This window comes from Meira miltonrushii, assembly GCF_003144205.1.
Source record: "Meira miltonrushii strain MCA 3882 unplaced genomic scaffold FA14scaffold_1, whole genome shotgun sequence".
NCBI classification, from domain to species: Eukaryota; Fungi; Basidiomycota; class Exobasidiomycetes; order Exobasidiales; family Brachybasidiaceae; genus Meira; species Meira miltonrushii.
The window spans coordinates 4,207,820-4,225,204 of NW_020289943.1; the positions used below are offsets into that span (position 1 = coordinate 4,207,820).

At 45.2% G+C, this 17,385-nt stretch overlaps 6 protein-coding genes across 6 annotated transcripts; 3 read left to right on the top strand and 3 right to left on the bottom strand.

The window, feature by feature from the left end:
* Positions 1–23: 23 nt before the first annotated feature.
* On the top strand, positions 24–2,407 carry FA14DRAFT_25303 (uncharacterized protein). Its single transcript, XM_025502072.1, has one exon. The coding sequence runs from the start codon at positions 61–63 to the stop codon at positions 2,245–2,247; it is 2,187 nt and encodes a 728-aa protein (XP_025358588.1). The 5' UTR covers positions 24–60; the 3' UTR covers positions 2,248–2,407.
* On the bottom strand, positions 2,167–4,656 carry FA14DRAFT_159922 (uncharacterized protein). Its single transcript, XM_025498453.1, has one exon. It carries the CDS (start codon positions 4,506–4,508, stop codon positions 2,340–2,342), a length of 2,169 nt encoding a protein of 722 aa, XP_025358589.1. The 5' UTR covers positions 4,509–4,656; the 3' UTR covers positions 2,167–2,339.
* A 348-nt stretch (positions 4,657–5,004) lies between these two features.
* On the bottom strand, positions 5,005–5,947 carry FA14DRAFT_159923 (V-type proton ATPase proteolipid subunit). The gene is made up of 3 exons (XM_025498454.1): positions 5,867–5,947; positions 5,755–5,782; positions 5,005–5,677 (listed from the first exon to the last, which is right to left on the bottom strand). Exons 1-3 carry the CDS (start codon positions 5,915–5,917, stop codon positions 5,265–5,267), a joined length of 492 nt encoding a protein of 163 aa, XP_025358590.1. The 5' UTR covers positions 5,918–5,947; the 3' UTR covers positions 5,005–5,264.
* Positions 5,948–6,369: 422 nt separating this feature from the next.
* Positions 6,370–8,393, top strand: FA14DRAFT_183772 (S-adenosyl-L-methionine-dependent methyltransferase). Its single transcript, XM_025501341.1, has 5 exons — positions 6,370–6,944; positions 7,009–7,150; positions 7,207–7,475; positions 7,528–7,946; positions 8,013–8,393. The coding sequence occupies exons 1-5, from the start codon at positions 6,426–6,428 to the stop codon at positions 8,248–8,250; spliced, it is 1,587 nt and encodes a 528-aa protein (XP_025358591.1). The 5' UTR covers positions 6,370–6,425; the 3' UTR covers positions 8,251–8,393.
* An 807-nt stretch (positions 8,394–9,200) lies between these two features.
* On the bottom strand, positions 9,201–10,697 carry FA14DRAFT_119503 (uncharacterized protein; the record flags this gene model as incomplete). Its single annotated transcript, XM_025496354.1, has 2 exons — positions 9,201–10,166; positions 10,245–10,697. Coding segments are annotated over 2 exons (1,419 nt in total), but the record flags the coding sequence as incomplete, so codon positions are not given.
* Positions 10,698–12,695: 1,998 nt separating this feature from the next.
* On the top strand, positions 12,696–16,883 carry FA14DRAFT_153618 (uncharacterized protein; the record flags this gene model as incomplete). Its single annotated transcript, XM_025497612.1, has 1 exon — positions 12,696–16,883. One exon carries the CDS (start codon positions 12,696–12,698, stop codon positions 16,881–16,883), a length of 4,188 nt encoding a protein of 1,395 aa, XP_025358593.1.
* Positions 16,884–17,385: the final 502 nt, after the last annotated feature.

Sequence of the window (17,385 nt, forward strand, 5' to 3'; positions counted from 1 at the left end):
GAATTGAAAGACACACTCACAACTTCCTTTTCATCATCATCACATCAGCTTTTGTAGGCTATGAGCGCTATTGCTGCTCGGCGAGCACGTCTGGCAGCAGCTGCTCAAGCATCCTTAAGCTCAACGCCGGAGCCTTTACCAATCAGTGAAAAGGGAAAAGAGGCAGCAAGTGGAACATTGAGCAATAACAGCAGTGATACAAAGAGGCTCAGCAACGCCATCATAAGTGAAGAAAGCAGTAGTGCGGATGAAAGACGCAGAGGAGATAAGAAAGGAAAGCGGATAAAAATTGCGGAAGATGACGCTAGAAAACAGGACAACTTGCCCAACAGTAGCTACGATAGCGCATACACACACAATGGAAGTGGAACAGATGTTCGACAGACTAGAAATGATGCAGAGGTCATACTGTCAAAGGTGACAGAAAGCAGCAAGTTCACGCCCATATTGGAGGGAGAAGGCAAAAATGTACACCTTGTCACCAAGAAAAGTGCAATTTGTGCATTGGAAGTGGGCGAAACGATGAACTTGCTCGGTCGTGGTACAGTGAAAGTACTGGATGGTTCTGCATCATTAGGTGGTGCCCTTCTCTCATCTCAACATCGGGAAGCACTTGTTCTAGCCTCTACAGTATCGCCATTACCAGTATTGGAAGCCATCGGAACGACATCCGCACCAGCCCAATTGAAGCAATATGGATTCGGTCTGGCGCGCAATTATGCCGCCGTCATTCAAGTGGAAGAAGACATTCCTAGCAGAGTGGGGGAATTGCATTCAATTTGCACTCAGATTCCTAAAAATGCCTTTGAAGTGTCTTCATTCTATCATCCATCTTGGCCTTTGGCATCTGTTGGTCCGCAGTATACACAAAGTAAGGCGTTGCTGCACGTACATGTACCAAATGCTTGGAAAAGGGTCCTAACAGCAACCGAGGAGCTCTTGCAATATGGTCAGACTCTTCCACCAACGTTTCTCGTAAGAGGGCCGAAAAGAGTTGGCAAATCAACCTTGAGCCGCTTTCTGTTGCAGAGACTTTTGACAAAACACGAAGGACAAGTTGCCTACCTTGAAACGGATTTAGGTCAATCAGAGTTTAGTTTGCCCGGTATGGTGTCTCTGCATGTCTTCGATTCAGCATGGCAAAAAGAGGAAGGGTCAACACCTCTACTCTTCGCGCCCAGTTGGGCAAGTATTCGACAACCTGTCAATGCTCACTTTTTGGGTGATTACAGCCCGAAAAACGATCCGGGCAGATATATCGCAGCAATTCAGAATTTGTTGACATCTTACAGGAATCATTGGGCCTCGCAAGGTGTGCCTTTGATCGTCAATACTCAAGGCTGGGTCAAGGGATTGGGAGCACAGCTATTGTCGCAAATTGAAGCGCTTGTCGAGCCATCACTGATACTCAATATCTCAGAGGAAGTAGATATGAATGACGCAGAGGAATTCCAAGATGCACCACTACCTCGCATCGTTACATTGGAAGCTTCTCCGTCATTATTTACGAGAGAGAGGAGTATGAATGCGGTAGAAGCTCGATCTTTGAGTATCATTTCCTATTTCTATGCCTCAAACTTACCCGCAACGGGTAAGGACATCCTTCCTTCTTGGTCCACATCAAAAGGCATATTGGAACGGCCGCCGTTTAGCATTAAGGTTTCTACTGGTCTCAAGGGTGGTATACATATCTTGGATCATGGTGCTTGCGTATCAGAAAGGCTTTCGCTGATGGCTTTGAACGGAAGCTGTGTAGCTGTTGTCATCAGTCGTGACGATGGGCAGGATGATCAAGACGAGTCTACTCAGTCTTCACCTTGGTCTACTGCTCTACGAAAGCAGTTCCCCCCACATGACGCAAGTACATGCATTGGGTTGGGCATCGTTCAATCTATAGACGTTGCCAACGGGTCGCTTAATCTGATCTCTCCAATATCAGAGTTCGTCATTCGGTCTGCAGCGAGAGCTTTGTATGGGGGAGATGAGAACTCCCATTCTATCAAGATGTCGATCATCAAAGGAGCAGTTGATATACCCGTCTGTCTGTCTCTAGATCGTGCAGTATTGAATTCGCTCAACAGTTCAAATACTGACCAAAATATACCCAGAGGTGTTGCTAATGTTGCATTCGCAGATGTGCCTTACCTAGACTTTGATGTCAATACAGCCGAAGAAGAAGTTGTGATTGATATGAAAAAGCGTAGGATAAGACGCAATCTTCTTCGACCTAGTCAAAGGAAAGGATGATCTGAATGCCTTGTACTTCTATACACAAACATAAAATTGTATTATACATTTAGCATTTGTATTGCAATAATTGTACAATAGATCTGGTATCATCAATCCGTTTTTATGATATGCATAACAACAGACCCGCCAAAGACAAAGATTGTCAAGAATAAAGTTGCCCAATTGATCCTCTTGTGAATCTGAGATATTGTTCCCGACTGAACATATATCCTTGGTTTACGAGGTTGAAATGCCGGCTTCTTCGCTGCCCCTCGCTCATCATCATCTCTTTTGGAGGATGTACCATTGGACCCTCCGTTTGCTCTGTTTCGTGCTGATTCACTCATGCTGCCTTGTCTATTGTGCCGAGACTTGGATAGCGAATCCTCTGCTACATTTGAGCTTGAAAGTCTATCATCTGCCTTCCTGTGCTGCTCCACACCATTTACGCTGGCGCTTTGATCCAGCGGAGAGAACCAATATGCAAAAAGCATGGTCAAGAAAACGTCACCGTCCAAAGTCGGCAAAGGTAACATGTTGAATAAAGCCATCGCTACACTCAAGGTTAGCGAGTAATTGAAGATCATCGACATCAAATTGAACAAACGACCTGGCCAACGAAATCCTGACCATAATCGGAACGCATAAGGTGAAACATCCAGAGCCAAATGAACGGCATAGCGATTTCCTTGAAATAGGACAACTCTCTCTTTCGTCTTTCCGGCCATTTGTTCTTGCACTGTGATTCTCAAAAGCTCTTCGCGGCTATCAGGTCGAACACAGATGGATTCGGCGGGGTATCCATTCACATCTGTGAAAGGACATGAGGCTATACATCGCTCTGCTTTTCCCTCCACCAAAAAGACTGGATCATAACATCGTCCTTGAGTACGATCATTAGTCACAAAGCACAATTTTGTACCTAAAGCACTCGTACTGTCATCTTCTGTACTCCTCTGTGTTTGTCCGCCAACGAACTTTTCACAGCAAGTGGCCGGACTGCTTTTCCATATATGTGGTGCCACACACCAGCCTTGATCTACGACTGGAGATACTGTGTCGGTCTGCTCGTACGCCAGGTATTGATCCCACAACAATGATCGCTTCTCACCACTCTTTGAGGTAGATTCTGTGAGATCGATGTCGTCCAAATGCGTTATGATCGCTCCAGATGAAAGATGCATTGCCAAAGGCGAAGACGATCGAACTTTTTGTACTCTTAGCGCTCCAGAATCATAGAAGAATATAGTGTGAATAAATGATCCGACTGGAATGACAAGAAACACTGCAAGGATAATCGCAGTCAAAGCATTGTGCCAAACACCCGCAGAAACGATTTGCATCTTTTCACGCAGAGATACATGAGGATAAAAATCTTCGTCTTCCTCTTCGCTTGCTAATCCTCTTTCGAGTTCTTGCCATGATTGATTCTCATCTTCCTCTGCATCATCATTTGCTGGTCCAATGGAAGACGCTGTTCGTGGCAATACCACAAATGCGCCGGGTATTATAGGATAGAGAAACATGATCCCCGTTCGCAGTGGAGGGAGGTCATGGAGTGTGCCGCATATTGCGTGGCCTGCTTCGTGTAATACTTGTGTGACAACAAGAGCGATCACCAATGGCAAGAGGTGAGTCCATGGTAATGTCAATCCGGGTATAAGTGGTTTCAAGTTTGGCGTCCATGCAGAAGTATTTGAGTCTTGTGGAGTGGGTGTCATCGCTTGATTGGTTGATAGCTGTCTTCGTTGTATGTTACCGTATACCTGTGCCATCTCTGTTGCTTGTGCTTCTACACTCTTCTCAATTACATCAACAGGCTGTGTTTGCATCAGCCCAACGATATCTCCTATGAGCACAAAGGCTCCCCATACAATGATTGTCAGGCTAGCAAAGAATGCCAGAAATGCAAAAACGATGCCAAGGTCGTACAATCTGGACAACAATTTAGACCGATTCGATTTCGCAGTGCCATTCTGTCGAGAGCGTTGTGAGATGTCTTCGCGATCATAAGGTAGATTCGAGAAGCTTTTAGATCCTATTATCCTATTCAAAAAATTTTCCGGAAGAGTATTGAATGCTGTTGTTTCCAATTTGATCCAAAATGTGCCTCGAGAAATGGAAAGATTGTTGGCTATCCTGTGTGAATAGAATTGTATTAAAGGTATTTGGATGTTTTTGTTCAACCCATGATTGCGTATGTAGAAATCGATAAGCTCCAAGGCAAGCCAAGGTAAGCTCAATACGATGATGCCTTGCACCAATGTAGCGATCGCCATCGGATCAAAATTTCCCTTGGAATGATCTTCGAGGGTTGATCACTAATCACTTTCCTTTCTTCTCCGCAATGAGATCTATCTAGGATCCATTTCGTCCTTCTCGTTAAATCGTTATGAGCAATGGAGGCCTTTATGTTGTTACCGGAAGTCAACGTCTAGAGAAGAAATAATGACCGGCATATATTTGTTCACAAGATTTAGTGCAGATTTGGTTTCTTAGAAATCTTGCACTGCTGTAGTGCGTAAAAATGCACAACGTACTCTCTCCCAAGCTCGAGCCATGATTCCGATCTGCATCCCCGCGCCACATCTGACAGAGTAACCTTAGAGTCAGGAAGTCAATCGAGCTTGGCAGACGTTGTGATCATTAACGGCAATCAAGTAATGGCCAGACAAAGAAGCTCACTCTTTCATCAAATCGTTCACAACAAACAACAAACAACAATAATTCCGATGATCTCATTTCTGAAACTTGCAATAGATCTTATTGACAACAGCGTTCGGATGACAGGTGAAGAAAGTGAGAAATAGTGTTGCATGTTCTTTACGAAATGTGTATATAAAGAAAGATTGATCTTGATTTGTGTTTATATGGGAAAGGAAAAATGTGTGGAGTAGGTGATTGCACTTGATGTGTGATAATGCTTGTAGAAGATGTTTGAGAAGGATCTATTGACCTGGCTTGACCCGTCTGATCCAATGGAACCTCTCCAGGTCCGTGCCAGATCTACATTCCCGCTTTCATCATCTCCCTTCTTACTTGCATGATGGTCCTTCAGATGCACGTGTGTTGAGAATCAAAGCAACAATCAATCCGTACAATCCCAAAACTTCTGCGAAAATCAAGATCAAAATCATACCGATGAACAATCTTGGTTGTTGAGCTGTTCCTCTTACACCTGCGTCTCCCACAATTCCGATTGCGATTCCTGCTGCCAAACCAGATAATCCGACAGAAAGACCTGCTCCTAATTGAATGAAACCGGCGTATAATGTCATTGGGTTTTCAATTCCACCCGAAATCAAAACACTAACGACCAATCCATAAATGGCAATAATACCAGCCATAACGACTGGAATAATACACTTGATCAACAAGTCAGGACGCAAGACACCCATTGCACTAATACCGACACCGGATTTTGATGTACCGTACGAAGCACCGAGACCTAGACAAGATGACAAAGCGGGAAGGATTGTCAGTGACCACAGCGTTATAGGGAGATAGCAGCAATTCACTACTCACAGGTGAAGACGATAGCAGCAGTGCAGCCCTATTGAATGCCACGGAAAGAAGAAGAGGAGGGTATGATAAGCATCTTTATCGAAATCATCCTTCCATTCCATGCTTTACTCACCATTGCACCAAAGAATGGTGCATACACGGGACACAGTTCAGAGCTCGACATCTTGAATATTGATTTATTTGTTGTTTTGTGTCGGTCGGTGACAAGATGAGAAATTGATCGAAGGTGAGAGATGAACTTCAAAGATTCGCGCGATGAACGATGGCGGCAAAAAGGTTCGCAAGCCAAGCAACTGACACTGTATGCACACAATAGAGGGGGTGTGTGTGTATGTGCGAGCGAGGGCTGACAGTCAGGCTTTGAAGATGTAAGAAAGAGGCATGTGCGCGGCTGAGTATGCATTTGCGCTGTGCTTTAACGTTGAATAACCCCTTTCCTTTCCTTCTGCGCGTGCTAAATGACAAAGCATACACACACACACTCTCTCTCTCTCTCGTCCACGTGTCGGGCATTGAACAAAGCTGTATTCACTCACACTCACGCGAATGTGCTGCCATAGATCTTCTTCTCCGTGACATCATATACACAACTGTTGTTGCTCTCTCTGAATTTAATCCACTGCTTGCTTTGACATCATCTTTACCAATAATCTGCTGCATAATTATGAAAGATGGTGAAACTGAGAGGAAATGCTGTCATGGCAGTAACGCCAAACATTGCCTCGCAATTGAAATTGTTCGGTGTTCAGGACGACAAAATGAGAATAATCTTGGAAGACGAAAGTTTTGACAGATTTGAATCGGTATTTGATGCATTGACGAAGGAAATCGAAGTCGAAACAATCACTTCTTCCAAATTGTTTCCAGAGCCTGCATTTGCGCAAAACTCCATGAATGAGGCAAACAAGAATATGCGTTCTCTTAGGGTCTTGTCACTTTTTAGTGGTTGTGGTGGGTTGGATAGAGGCCTTGCAGGTGCAGATGGCAAAGGAGGCTTCAAAACCAAATGGGCAATCGATGCCTGTGCGAATTCCATCGAAACGCTGAAAGCTCATATGCCATCCACGAAAACATTCGTATTAGATGTAGGTGATGTGTTGGAGCAAATGCATACTTTGCCCGGAATGCCAAAGAAAGGCGAAGTGGATGTGATTCTGATGGGAACACCTTGTGAGCCGTTCTCTTTCCTGGTGAGTACACAGAATAAAGATTATGAAAGTGCAAAGTTGTGGATCTGACTCTACCCTCTTACAGAATCGTTATCGATTGACGGGGAAACAAGAAACGGACCCACGCAGTCTTTTGATTTCTACCAGTATGGCTTACATGGATGTGTATCGTCCACCATATGGAGTCATCGAAAATGTTTGCGGAATGCTCGTTCATGGCGATTGTGGTGAGTACATCAAAGCATTTTGAACATTTTGAATTGACGAACAATTTGATCACCAGGAAGTGTCAAGAAAGTTGGCATAATTAGATTCATTCGTGCTTGTCTGGTTGGGATGGGTTACAATGTGCGCTTTTGCAAGGTGCAGTGCGGCTTTTACGGAGTTCCACAGCACAGATGGAGAGTCAAATTCATCTTTGCCCAAAAAGGTCTCACGTTGCCTCTTGCACCATGCCCAACAACTCGAATGGCAGGTTTTGGAGATGCAGGCGGAAAGGGAGACGCCATCACAATTCACGATGCAATCTCAGATCTTCAACGATGGGAGTTTGTGAGTTTGAAAAGAAGAAATGCACTGATTTTATTCTGACTATCCTTTCCAGCGCAATCCTCACATAGTGTATGGAAAAGATTCAACTTTGAAAGATGACCGACAAGACTATTTGAAACCTTTACAATACGATTCAGATGGAATGACAACCATTGGACCATTTCAAAGCCAGTACGCTTCCCATCCTCAGAATGATTTTCAACGCAGTGTAAGACCTGTCCCGTCTGACTCAGTCTATCAGCATCAAACCTTACCAGTACATCTTCCAGCAATTGAGAGAATTTGGAACATCCCGTTCACACCTGGCTCGAACCACCTCTCTTTGTTGAACGGTCATGCTCGCTTGGCACTCGGTTCATCTGTTGAGTTGGAGGGAGAGCATGCGAGCCAGAAAGCATACGGCCGATTAGACTCAAACGGGATTTTCGACATCGTCACCTCAAACTATACCCTTGAGACCAAACATGGAAGGTGAGTAAGCAAGGGAAATATTAATGCAGTCAAGCTGACTTACCTTTCCTGCCGATTGATTGACAGAATGCTGATGCCGGATCAAAATCGATTGCCAACATTACGAGAACTAGCAAGAGCGCAAGGATTCCCTGATCCCATCTTCTTTCATGGCTCACCGAACCAGATCGTTCGTCAGATCGGGAATTCCGTACCGGTTCCACTCGGCCGTACGATTGGCAAAAGCATACGAGAAGCCGCCATCCAAGATTACCTCAATGGTGATAGAAGGTTCGCTCGTCCATCCTCACATCAAAAATCGTAATCATCAAACAAATTACACTTTTTTCGTCCTTTTTACAAAATATATCATTTCAATAAAACATGAACATAAACAATTGTGGAATGAGAATGCGACATAAATGAAATGGTATGAATGTTATAATGATCATGAAAGGACCAAAGCCCTCTCATATGCAACATTTTTTGAGTCTTGAAAACGATGGTAATCCTTCAGGCTGCCTTGGCTGCACCAGCTTTTTGCTCTCCACCACCTCCGTTGCTTGCGGCTGATTTCCTTCTCTCGCCATGGCCACCTCTACCACCTCTTCCACCACGTCCGCCACGAGATCCACCTCTGCCACGACCACGTTCACCGCCGCCACCTCTTGCAGGTACAGAGCTTGCTTCTCCATCACCTTTTGCTGTTGGCGCTTCCGTTCCGCTTTCCGCTCCTGCTCCTGCACTTTTGGTCGTATCATTACTAGGCTTTGCATCATTGCTTTCTTTGGCAACATGCTTTGCTTCACTCTCTGAAGCGCTCTTTTCACTTCGGCTTGACCAGCCTGCACTACTTGCTCCACTCTTTTTGTTACGATGTCCACGTCCTCTGCTAGATCTTGACGCTGAAGCATGCTCTTCATTTGCGCTCGCTCCGTTTGCAGGAGTGGCAGGCGTTGCGGTTGCCTCGGATTTCGTCGACTCTGCTACTTTGGTCTCTTTGATGGCAGGTGTTGCTACTGTTGGCTGTGATTTTTCACCATTAGCAACACCTTTTGGTCCGCGCAAATTACCTTCATCACCGCTGCTTCGATGTCCATGCTTTGCTCCACGTGAAGATGTTGGTCGAGAATGTCCTTCCTGATCAGAAACCGTTCCTGCACTAGCACCACTTTGACTATTGGCAGATCGATGTTTTGGATTCTTTGGTGGGAATTGTCCTCGTCCAGGTGGTGTACTGCTTGCTGGTGCTTGACCTTCCTGTTGTCTGAACTTGGCTGGTCCTGTGGGTATCTTGGGCGATTGTTGCTGTCTGACAGCAGCTTGTGGAGCAGTGTTCGGAACAGTAGTGGCTGCTGCTGGTGATGGTGCGGGCACAGATGCAGTCTCGGCTCGACGATATGCAAAATTGAATCCTTGACTCTTCATCTCACTGCTCACCTTGCCTTCACTAATATCAAGCACAAGATGACCGAAAGCTGCATCGGGCAAGTTCCAATTCCATGTATTCTTCCAAGCCGGTTCTTCTTGCAACGGTCCTCCTGTTCCGGTCGTTTGGCTCGGTGCACGATTTGTAACTGCCAAACCGTTGTTCAGCAGGATTCTTTGTTGATCATCTACAACTTCTTCCACTTGTGCTCGTACACTATCCCAAACTTCTCCGAAAGCGGACTTTGATTGTAGAAGCTTACGTCTGAATTGTTCTGGATCACTTTGGACGCTGAACTCGTTGTAAGATGCTCCGTAACGGAAATGCAGGCCAGCAGAAATTGTCAGATCAGCCTTGAGAGCCAGAGCCAGCTGCATCAACAACCCTTCCCTTCCTGGTGAAGCATGTGTGACCAATAATCGTGTTTCGGATGGATCGTAACATTTCTGTGCTGTATCAACCAATTCACCAATTTGTAAGATCGTAGTCCACATCGTACCTTGACCACCAGCGATCGTTGCTGCACCTTCTCCGTTATCGAACAGCTTGTGTAGCACCACAGCACCGCCCAATCCGAACAAACGCAATCGGACACCTCCAACCTCCAAGGCTACTGTGGATGCTTCATCGAGAACATGCAAATTCTCAATCTCATACTCCTTTGTGCGTATTTTTTCTAGAATTCGAACATCTTCACATGCTCCCCAAACAGTGTAAACCGGTACATTCAATCGCAACTTTCCTGATAGCAACGATGGAAATTCTGTTAGTAAGGGACTGTCGGGATGAGCCAAAATTTGATTGCGCATCTCCTTGCAAGGTGTTGTAGGAGGTGGCATGGCAGCATTTGTACCTGTACCATTTCCAGTCGAACGTGCTGCTCCTGGAACATCGGCAGTGAGGAGCTTTGTGCGTAATTGTGTGGGTATCAAAGTTGAATATTGCACCAAATGACGTAATGTTCGATCGCTGATCCGTTCAAAGCTTTCATTTTCATAAAATCCAAAATCTCCCGAGTGAATGATTGCTTGAGCGTCAGTTTGAGCGGCAAGTTTGTTTAATGAGCTCAAATTACCACGAACGTCGGCCACACATAAGATTCTGCCGCCTGGACCTTCGATCAAATGTGCTTTGCCTGCTGCAGAAGAATTGATTGGACTTGCTTGAACGGCAGCATTTGGACTACGACCTGGATAATTACGACGAGGAGTGCTACTGTTATTCACACCGCGTGAGCCAGGTCCAAAAGTGGCGGCCGTTGCATTTGAATGAGCAGGCGAAGTGGTTGCAGATGTTTGTCCGATTGAAGAAGCGGAAGGTGCGGCTAAATGTGGTGAAGCCATTTTGTCTGATTGATCAGGAATGATTGCAAGTTCAGCTTTTGGGGTATTTGGTCTTGATCGTGGTAATGTTACGTTTATGGCTTCTTTTTCAAAAGGTGAAGATGTCTTGGAGCTTGACTGTGGCCCCGATGTCGACCTTGAAGTTGCGTCAAAGGAAGAGGGTGGGGGCCTTGAAAGTCTTTTTGCCTTGGCGAAGAGTATGTTGGTGGAGGGTGATGATGAGAATGAAGATGGTAAAAGAACAAAGGATAATCAGATGTTCTTCTAAACCTTAAATTGAAGATGCAATTAACAAAGCGTGAGAGGTATGATTGGATTGGATTGTATGTGTGCTAGCGGAACCGTGGTTAACAGCCATTCAACACACACACACACACACACACACACTTTGCATTGACACGCATTCGGGCCAATGCGAGTTAATCACGTGATATTAACGCTAAATCTTACCTGCCTTGCCCCGATCCACGGGTCAGATTGCATTCAACGCGATTCTCTGCAACAATTTCCTTCTAGACTGGAAAATACAAGCAAGGGGGAGACTATTCATTGGTTCTGAAACAACGGCCTCCTTGATGCATTTTGGCTCTTTAAGAGAGGAGATCATTAAAATCTTCCGATAAGTTCAGGAACATGGAAACTAGTCATGCTGAGATGATGAAAATTAGAACGATTCTAAACTCATACACTTGATATTTATTCCCCTACCTATATACGAATCGCTGTCAATGTCATCAACTTGTGGCAAATGTCATAATGGCGTTTAAAATGACCACTTTAAATCATAAAGTGCTCTCATAACTTTCCTTTAGCGCAAACTTCTCTACGCCTCATCTTCACGCTAGAAAAAAGAGGGGTGTAGCCCGTCAAAGAGCACAAACAATGCACCTCACCTGTTCCCATAAAAACCACGCTAGTCCGAATACCAAGGGTAAATATCTTGCGTTTTTGTTTGTTAGCGTGGTTTGTTTATATGTGTGCATGTTTTGCATAAACACTGATTGTATGCTTGTTTTTCCCGATCAATCTGCATAATTTCATTCTCCTACGTTCATTGTTCTTCAAGCACGCCAATTTGTGGGTAGAAGGTTTGTCTGTTCTGTTGCAGCAAGTAGTCTTGGTCTCTCTCTCTCTCTGTCTTTTAGGTTTCATTTTTACTTACACGCGCAATGTGATTTGATTGATTGATTGATTGATGAACGGACATCTTATTATATGAACAACTTCATTTAACACTCTTTCATTTCATCATCACCACGAACCTCTTTCTCTCTTTTATACACATAAACGGCTCATTCAAAGGGGAAATGATTGATCAACTTTAAACAAAGGTAAGTACTCAATCAAAGAACAAATAGAATTACGGCACCGCAACTACAAAAAGAAAGGTCATCGAGAGTATATTTCGGATGACCGTTGCGGACAACGGAGCATGAAGAGAAAAAGAGCAAAAGAAGAAAAGAATTATATTACAAATTTCTTTGCCCATTTTACGGCCCGTCTTTTTGCGCAATATGCCACAGTAAGCGGTCATGGAGATGCCGTGTGTATCTGTCTCTGTACGCCGCCTTACAAGTTATTATTATTCATTGTGCCGTCATGAATGCGCACTCAGAATAATGGGGGTGCAAAAATAACATCATTCTAATCTCATCCTAATAACGATCACTGACCATGATTATTCTTCCTCTTCTCTTTCACGCCTTTCATTCCCACGTATCCCTTTCGAAATCATCATCATCATCACTTGCAACCATTTTCCCTTTAGCATTGACAGTGTATCGATTCACACTTGCACTCGCATTCGACAATCGCCTTTTTTGACGTTTTACACTTCGATCTCCAATATATGCTTTTGCTTTGATAGCTTTGGCCACGTTCGTTTCTCTCAACCTTTTATCAACCTACATCGATCTCTTTTTACGACCTTTTCCTTCATCCTCGCACTCAATCCAACCATCACGACATACTCGCACGCACACACACATATACGCCAGAATGAAGGTCCAAATCTGGGGTCAATTACTCGCCCTGACTGTTTTGGCAGTCATCACTTCCACGCAAGCAACAAATGATCCCAATCTTTCTGCACTACAAGGTCGTGGACAGAGACCATCAAAGCAGCTAGGTGGCACACTAGAAAAGAGACTTGGAAATGTAGTCAACTCAGTCACAAGTGCTTTGACCGGTGATAATGGCGACAACGGAAAAAAGAATGGAGATAAAAGTGACTCTTCCGATAACTCTAAAAGCGGAGACAAACAACAGCAATCATCTTCGTCCACTTCCTCCTCTTCTCACGAATATTCCAGCACACCTACACCAAAGAACGATGACAAATCACAATCGCAATCAAGCAATCAGCAGCATGATAACTCGGGCGATAATGGTCTTTTGAGTGGAGTAACAAAAGCAGTAGGCAATGTTGTCGGAGGTGATTCGAGCACCAAATCTGGCTCTTATAAACCCTCTTCGACACATTCGAGCTCAGATGATCAGCAGAGACACTCTTCCGACAACCAGAACTCTTCTGATGATAGCGACAATGGTCTCTTGAGTGGTGTAACCAAGACGGCCGGTAAAGTTTTGGGAGATGGAAGTAGTGGCGACGATGACCAGAAGAAGAACGGTCAAAGCAGCTCTACTCACAGTTCATCTCAGTCTCAATCGACTCAATCAAAAACGCAGGACAAACAGTCTGATGGAAAGGACAATGGTAGCTTGCTCGGTAGCATCACCAACTCTGCTGGAAAGTTATTGGGAGGTGGAAGTGACAGTGGATCAGATGACAATCAGAACAAGAAAGGTCAGTCACAGTCCAACGCACAACAAAAGAGCAAATCAACTGATAGCGACAGTGGTAGCAACAGCGATGACAACAAACAGGGTGGTGGTCTACTAAGCGGCATCACACAAAGCGCTGGCAAATTATTGGGAGGAGGAGACGACAATAGCTCCAGCAAGTCCAACAGTCAGCCTTCTCAAACTTCGACCAACACAGCAAGCGATGACAAACAGAATGACAACGGTCTGTTGAGCGGTGTAACAGGTACGGCTGGCAAGTTGCTCGGTGGAAATGGTGCAGACAAAAGTCAGAGCACATCTTCACAGCCTTCATCAACATCAGATTCATCGTCTGACAACAAGAAGAGCGGCGGTGGTCCTTTAGATGGTCTAGGTGGTGTATTGGGAAATCTCGGTGGAGGTTTAGGAAACGGCCTTGGAAATGTTGAACAAGGATTGGGATCAGCTGTTCATGATCTTGGAGATGGACTTGGAAACACTCTAGGTGGAGATGGAAGTGGAAAAAAGAGCGGCGGCCTACTCAGCAACGGTGATGGCTCCTCCTCTTCCAGCGATGGTCAACCCAAGAATGTCGTTACCGGACTAGGCAGTGCTCTGGGTGATGTTCTCGGTATCCCTAGCAATGGCAATGACAAGGACAACAGTTCCGGGAATGACCAGAGCAACAGTGGAGGTCTGTTACCAGCACTTGGCAACATTGTGGGCAATTCCGCTTCATCAGACGACGGTGATTCAAGCGGCAAGCAAAAGAGCACCGGATCGGATGACGGCAGCAAGACATCTGAAGGCTTGTTGGGCGCACTCGGCAGTCTGACTGGAAACAAAGCCGACCAAAGTGACGGTCTCGGCGGTGGATTAGGAGATACCGTAGGAGGATTGTTGAACGGTAAGCCATCAAGCGACTCATCCTCGGACGGTTCAGACTCTCAAGTCGGTGAAAGCAAAGCCAATTCTGGCTTGTTGGGCGGGTTGGGAGATCTTATCGGAGGCGGAAGCAGCGATGGCCAAGGCTCAAACAATGACGGCCTTTTGAACGGTGTTGGAGGTTTATTGCAAGGCGGTGACAGTTCTTCTTCCACTGGCAATAAAAATTCCGATAGCTCAAACAATGGAGGTCTTTTGGGTGGCCTCGGCAGCGTCCTTGGAGGACCGAAGAAGGATTCCGATTCAGGTGTCTTAGGAAGTGTAGGTCAACTACTTGGCGGATCGAATACAAATGACAACAGTAATTCGAACGGCGGTGGAAAAACAGGAGGCCTTTTGGGTGGATTAGGAAGCGTTGTAGGCGGCCCATCCGATAGTAGCGACGAAGGTCTTCTAGGAGGCGTCGGTCAGCTTCTCGGAGGAACAAACACAGAAGGAAATTCAGGTTCCGGCAGCAGCGGCGGTAGCGGCGGCAAGCAAGGTGGTTTGTTGGGCGGTCTGGATGGATTGTTAAATGGAACGCCATCCGACGACGATAATGGCAAGCAAGGCGGTTCAGGAGGCAATGGTGGTCTCTTGGGTAGTCTGGGCAACGCACTCGGCGGTCAAGACCATTCAGGAGGATCAAATGGAGGCAATAACAATAACAATGGAGGTAGCAAAGGTGGTCTTTTGGGAGGATTAGGATCTGTTTTGGGCGGAGGTCAAAACAGTGGCTCAGGCTCTTCCAACGGCAACAATAATGGCGGTTCCGATTCAAACAATAATGGTGGTGTTCTAGGCGGATTGGGATCAATCTTGAATCCTGGTAACAGCGGCTCCCAAAACAATGATGGCGGAAGTACTTCTGGTGGCCAATCTTCCAACAGCGGCTCACAATTTGGAACAGATCCTGAATCAGGTAGCGGCAGTCTTCCAGCCTATGGCGGTATTGGATATGTACCACCAGTTTCCACTCAATCTGGCTTGGGTAGCGATAGTAATCCAACCCAAAGTGTCAGCCCAAGTACCAACACCGGTACAACTTCCAAGCCAGAGACTTCATCGTCAAATGAGAGTGGCAGTGGCAGTGGAAATCCAGCAACGGCCAGCAGAATTCCTGCCACACAGGCATTCGGATATGCTAATCCAGATCAATTGATCTTGCCAAGTTCACAGGACAACAATGGCAACAGTGCTACTTGGAACTCTTCTCTCGGTTCATCATCATCATCCATTCCTCTACCTAATACGATCATCCCAGAAGGTGCAGCCAATTCTCAACCTCCAAATACAACCGTGATCGCTATTCTCTTCAAGCCGATCTTGAAATGGACTTTCTTGGCTACCTCTACAGGAACCGTTGCTCAAATCTTTGGTTACATGCCCGGAATCATCTCCGAAGCTATTAATCTACAACCTGCTGACATCAGCACTGTGCGATTACAGAGTTATTATCCAACGGACGATAAGACCAATCAAGATAATGCTTTGTCTTTATATGTTGCTTACATACCCACAGACCAAGCGATCAATCTGCAGAAGCAGGTGAAGGACTACAACGCCTCTTCGTTCTATACCTTGCCAACGAACAACGTCGCCAAGGAATTGTCACAAGAAGTTGATCCAAGCTTTGACATTTTGAGCATGGCATCAGTTTTGAAGCCAAACGCAGCAACATTGCAAGCCAATCGTGACAGTAATGCAACCTTGCGCAATGCTTTGGTAGGCGTGGCTGCGGCTTTGGTAGCATGTATTGCAGCCTTTATTGCATGGCGTTTGTGGAGACATAAGAAGAAGCAACAACGTCGTTTGGCATCTGCTTCGATCTATAATGGTGCTGCAGCTGGAAGGGCGGGAACGATTCGTTCTTTCGGTGGTGGTGCAGGTAATAGAAGCTTACGTGAGACATGGGCTCCAAGCGTGCACGAACAAGAACGTGTATTACAAGGTCAATTAACGGAGACTTGGGATCATGCAGTAAGAAATCCCATCAGTTCTCACGGTCATCGAAGCAATATGCAATCCGAAATGGCATTCACGGCTGCAATGCCAAGTCATTATACATCATCAGCCGGTCACACCGATCCATTCCACGATGCAACAGAGAATCGTGCAAGTCAAGAAACTGAAAGAACGGGAGGTTCTTCCAGTTTGAGCAGCAGAAGTAGCGCAGAAAGAAGGAACACTCTATTGTCGAACAGATTCAGTACAGGATCAGGATCTAGCTTGACGGAAGCACAAAGAATTCAACAGGCATACATAGACAGTCAAGCACCTTCAATCACCTCAGCAGCTGATGCATTAGCATCCACAAGCGTATTCCAAGATCAATATGATACGCCACAACAATACACATCTAGTCATGCATACGGACCAAGAGTGGCAGATAACCGTAAGAAGCGTTTAAGCAAAGGCAGCGTAACTGGTAGTTCAATCTCTAGACCAGAGATGAGAAGCAACAGTATGCTGTTCTGATTTGATTCTTCGTTTCGACACTTCTTTTTTATCTTCGTCAAGGGCTTTCGCTTTTCAGAACAATTTCTCATTTCCAAAAAATGATCCCCACCTATTCACTCGGATCATCATACCCAAGACCCATTTGATCATAGGTTTGCTTCAATCTTCTTCACACAAAATCAAATACCCTTTTTCTGGTTTTCAAGCTGGATTTCGATTTGATCTCTTTTGGTTGAGCCTAGGAGTCATTCGAAACATTTGCGCAATAGATTCAATCTTTTACGACAACACAACACATTCGCTCCATCTTTTTGTACTTTTTTTTCTGTAAATGTTTGCTGATCAGTTTCTTTTGTTAAACTTTGGTCGCACATTCATCCATATATATACATTCTTTCGCTTTCACCATCTCTTCGTAGATATACAAGAGAGAGACATTCATTTTTACCCAATTTTCATTGCATTTCAATCATTTATAATACGAGTGATTATGGCGGGATTGTGTTTTCTTAGGGCGTTC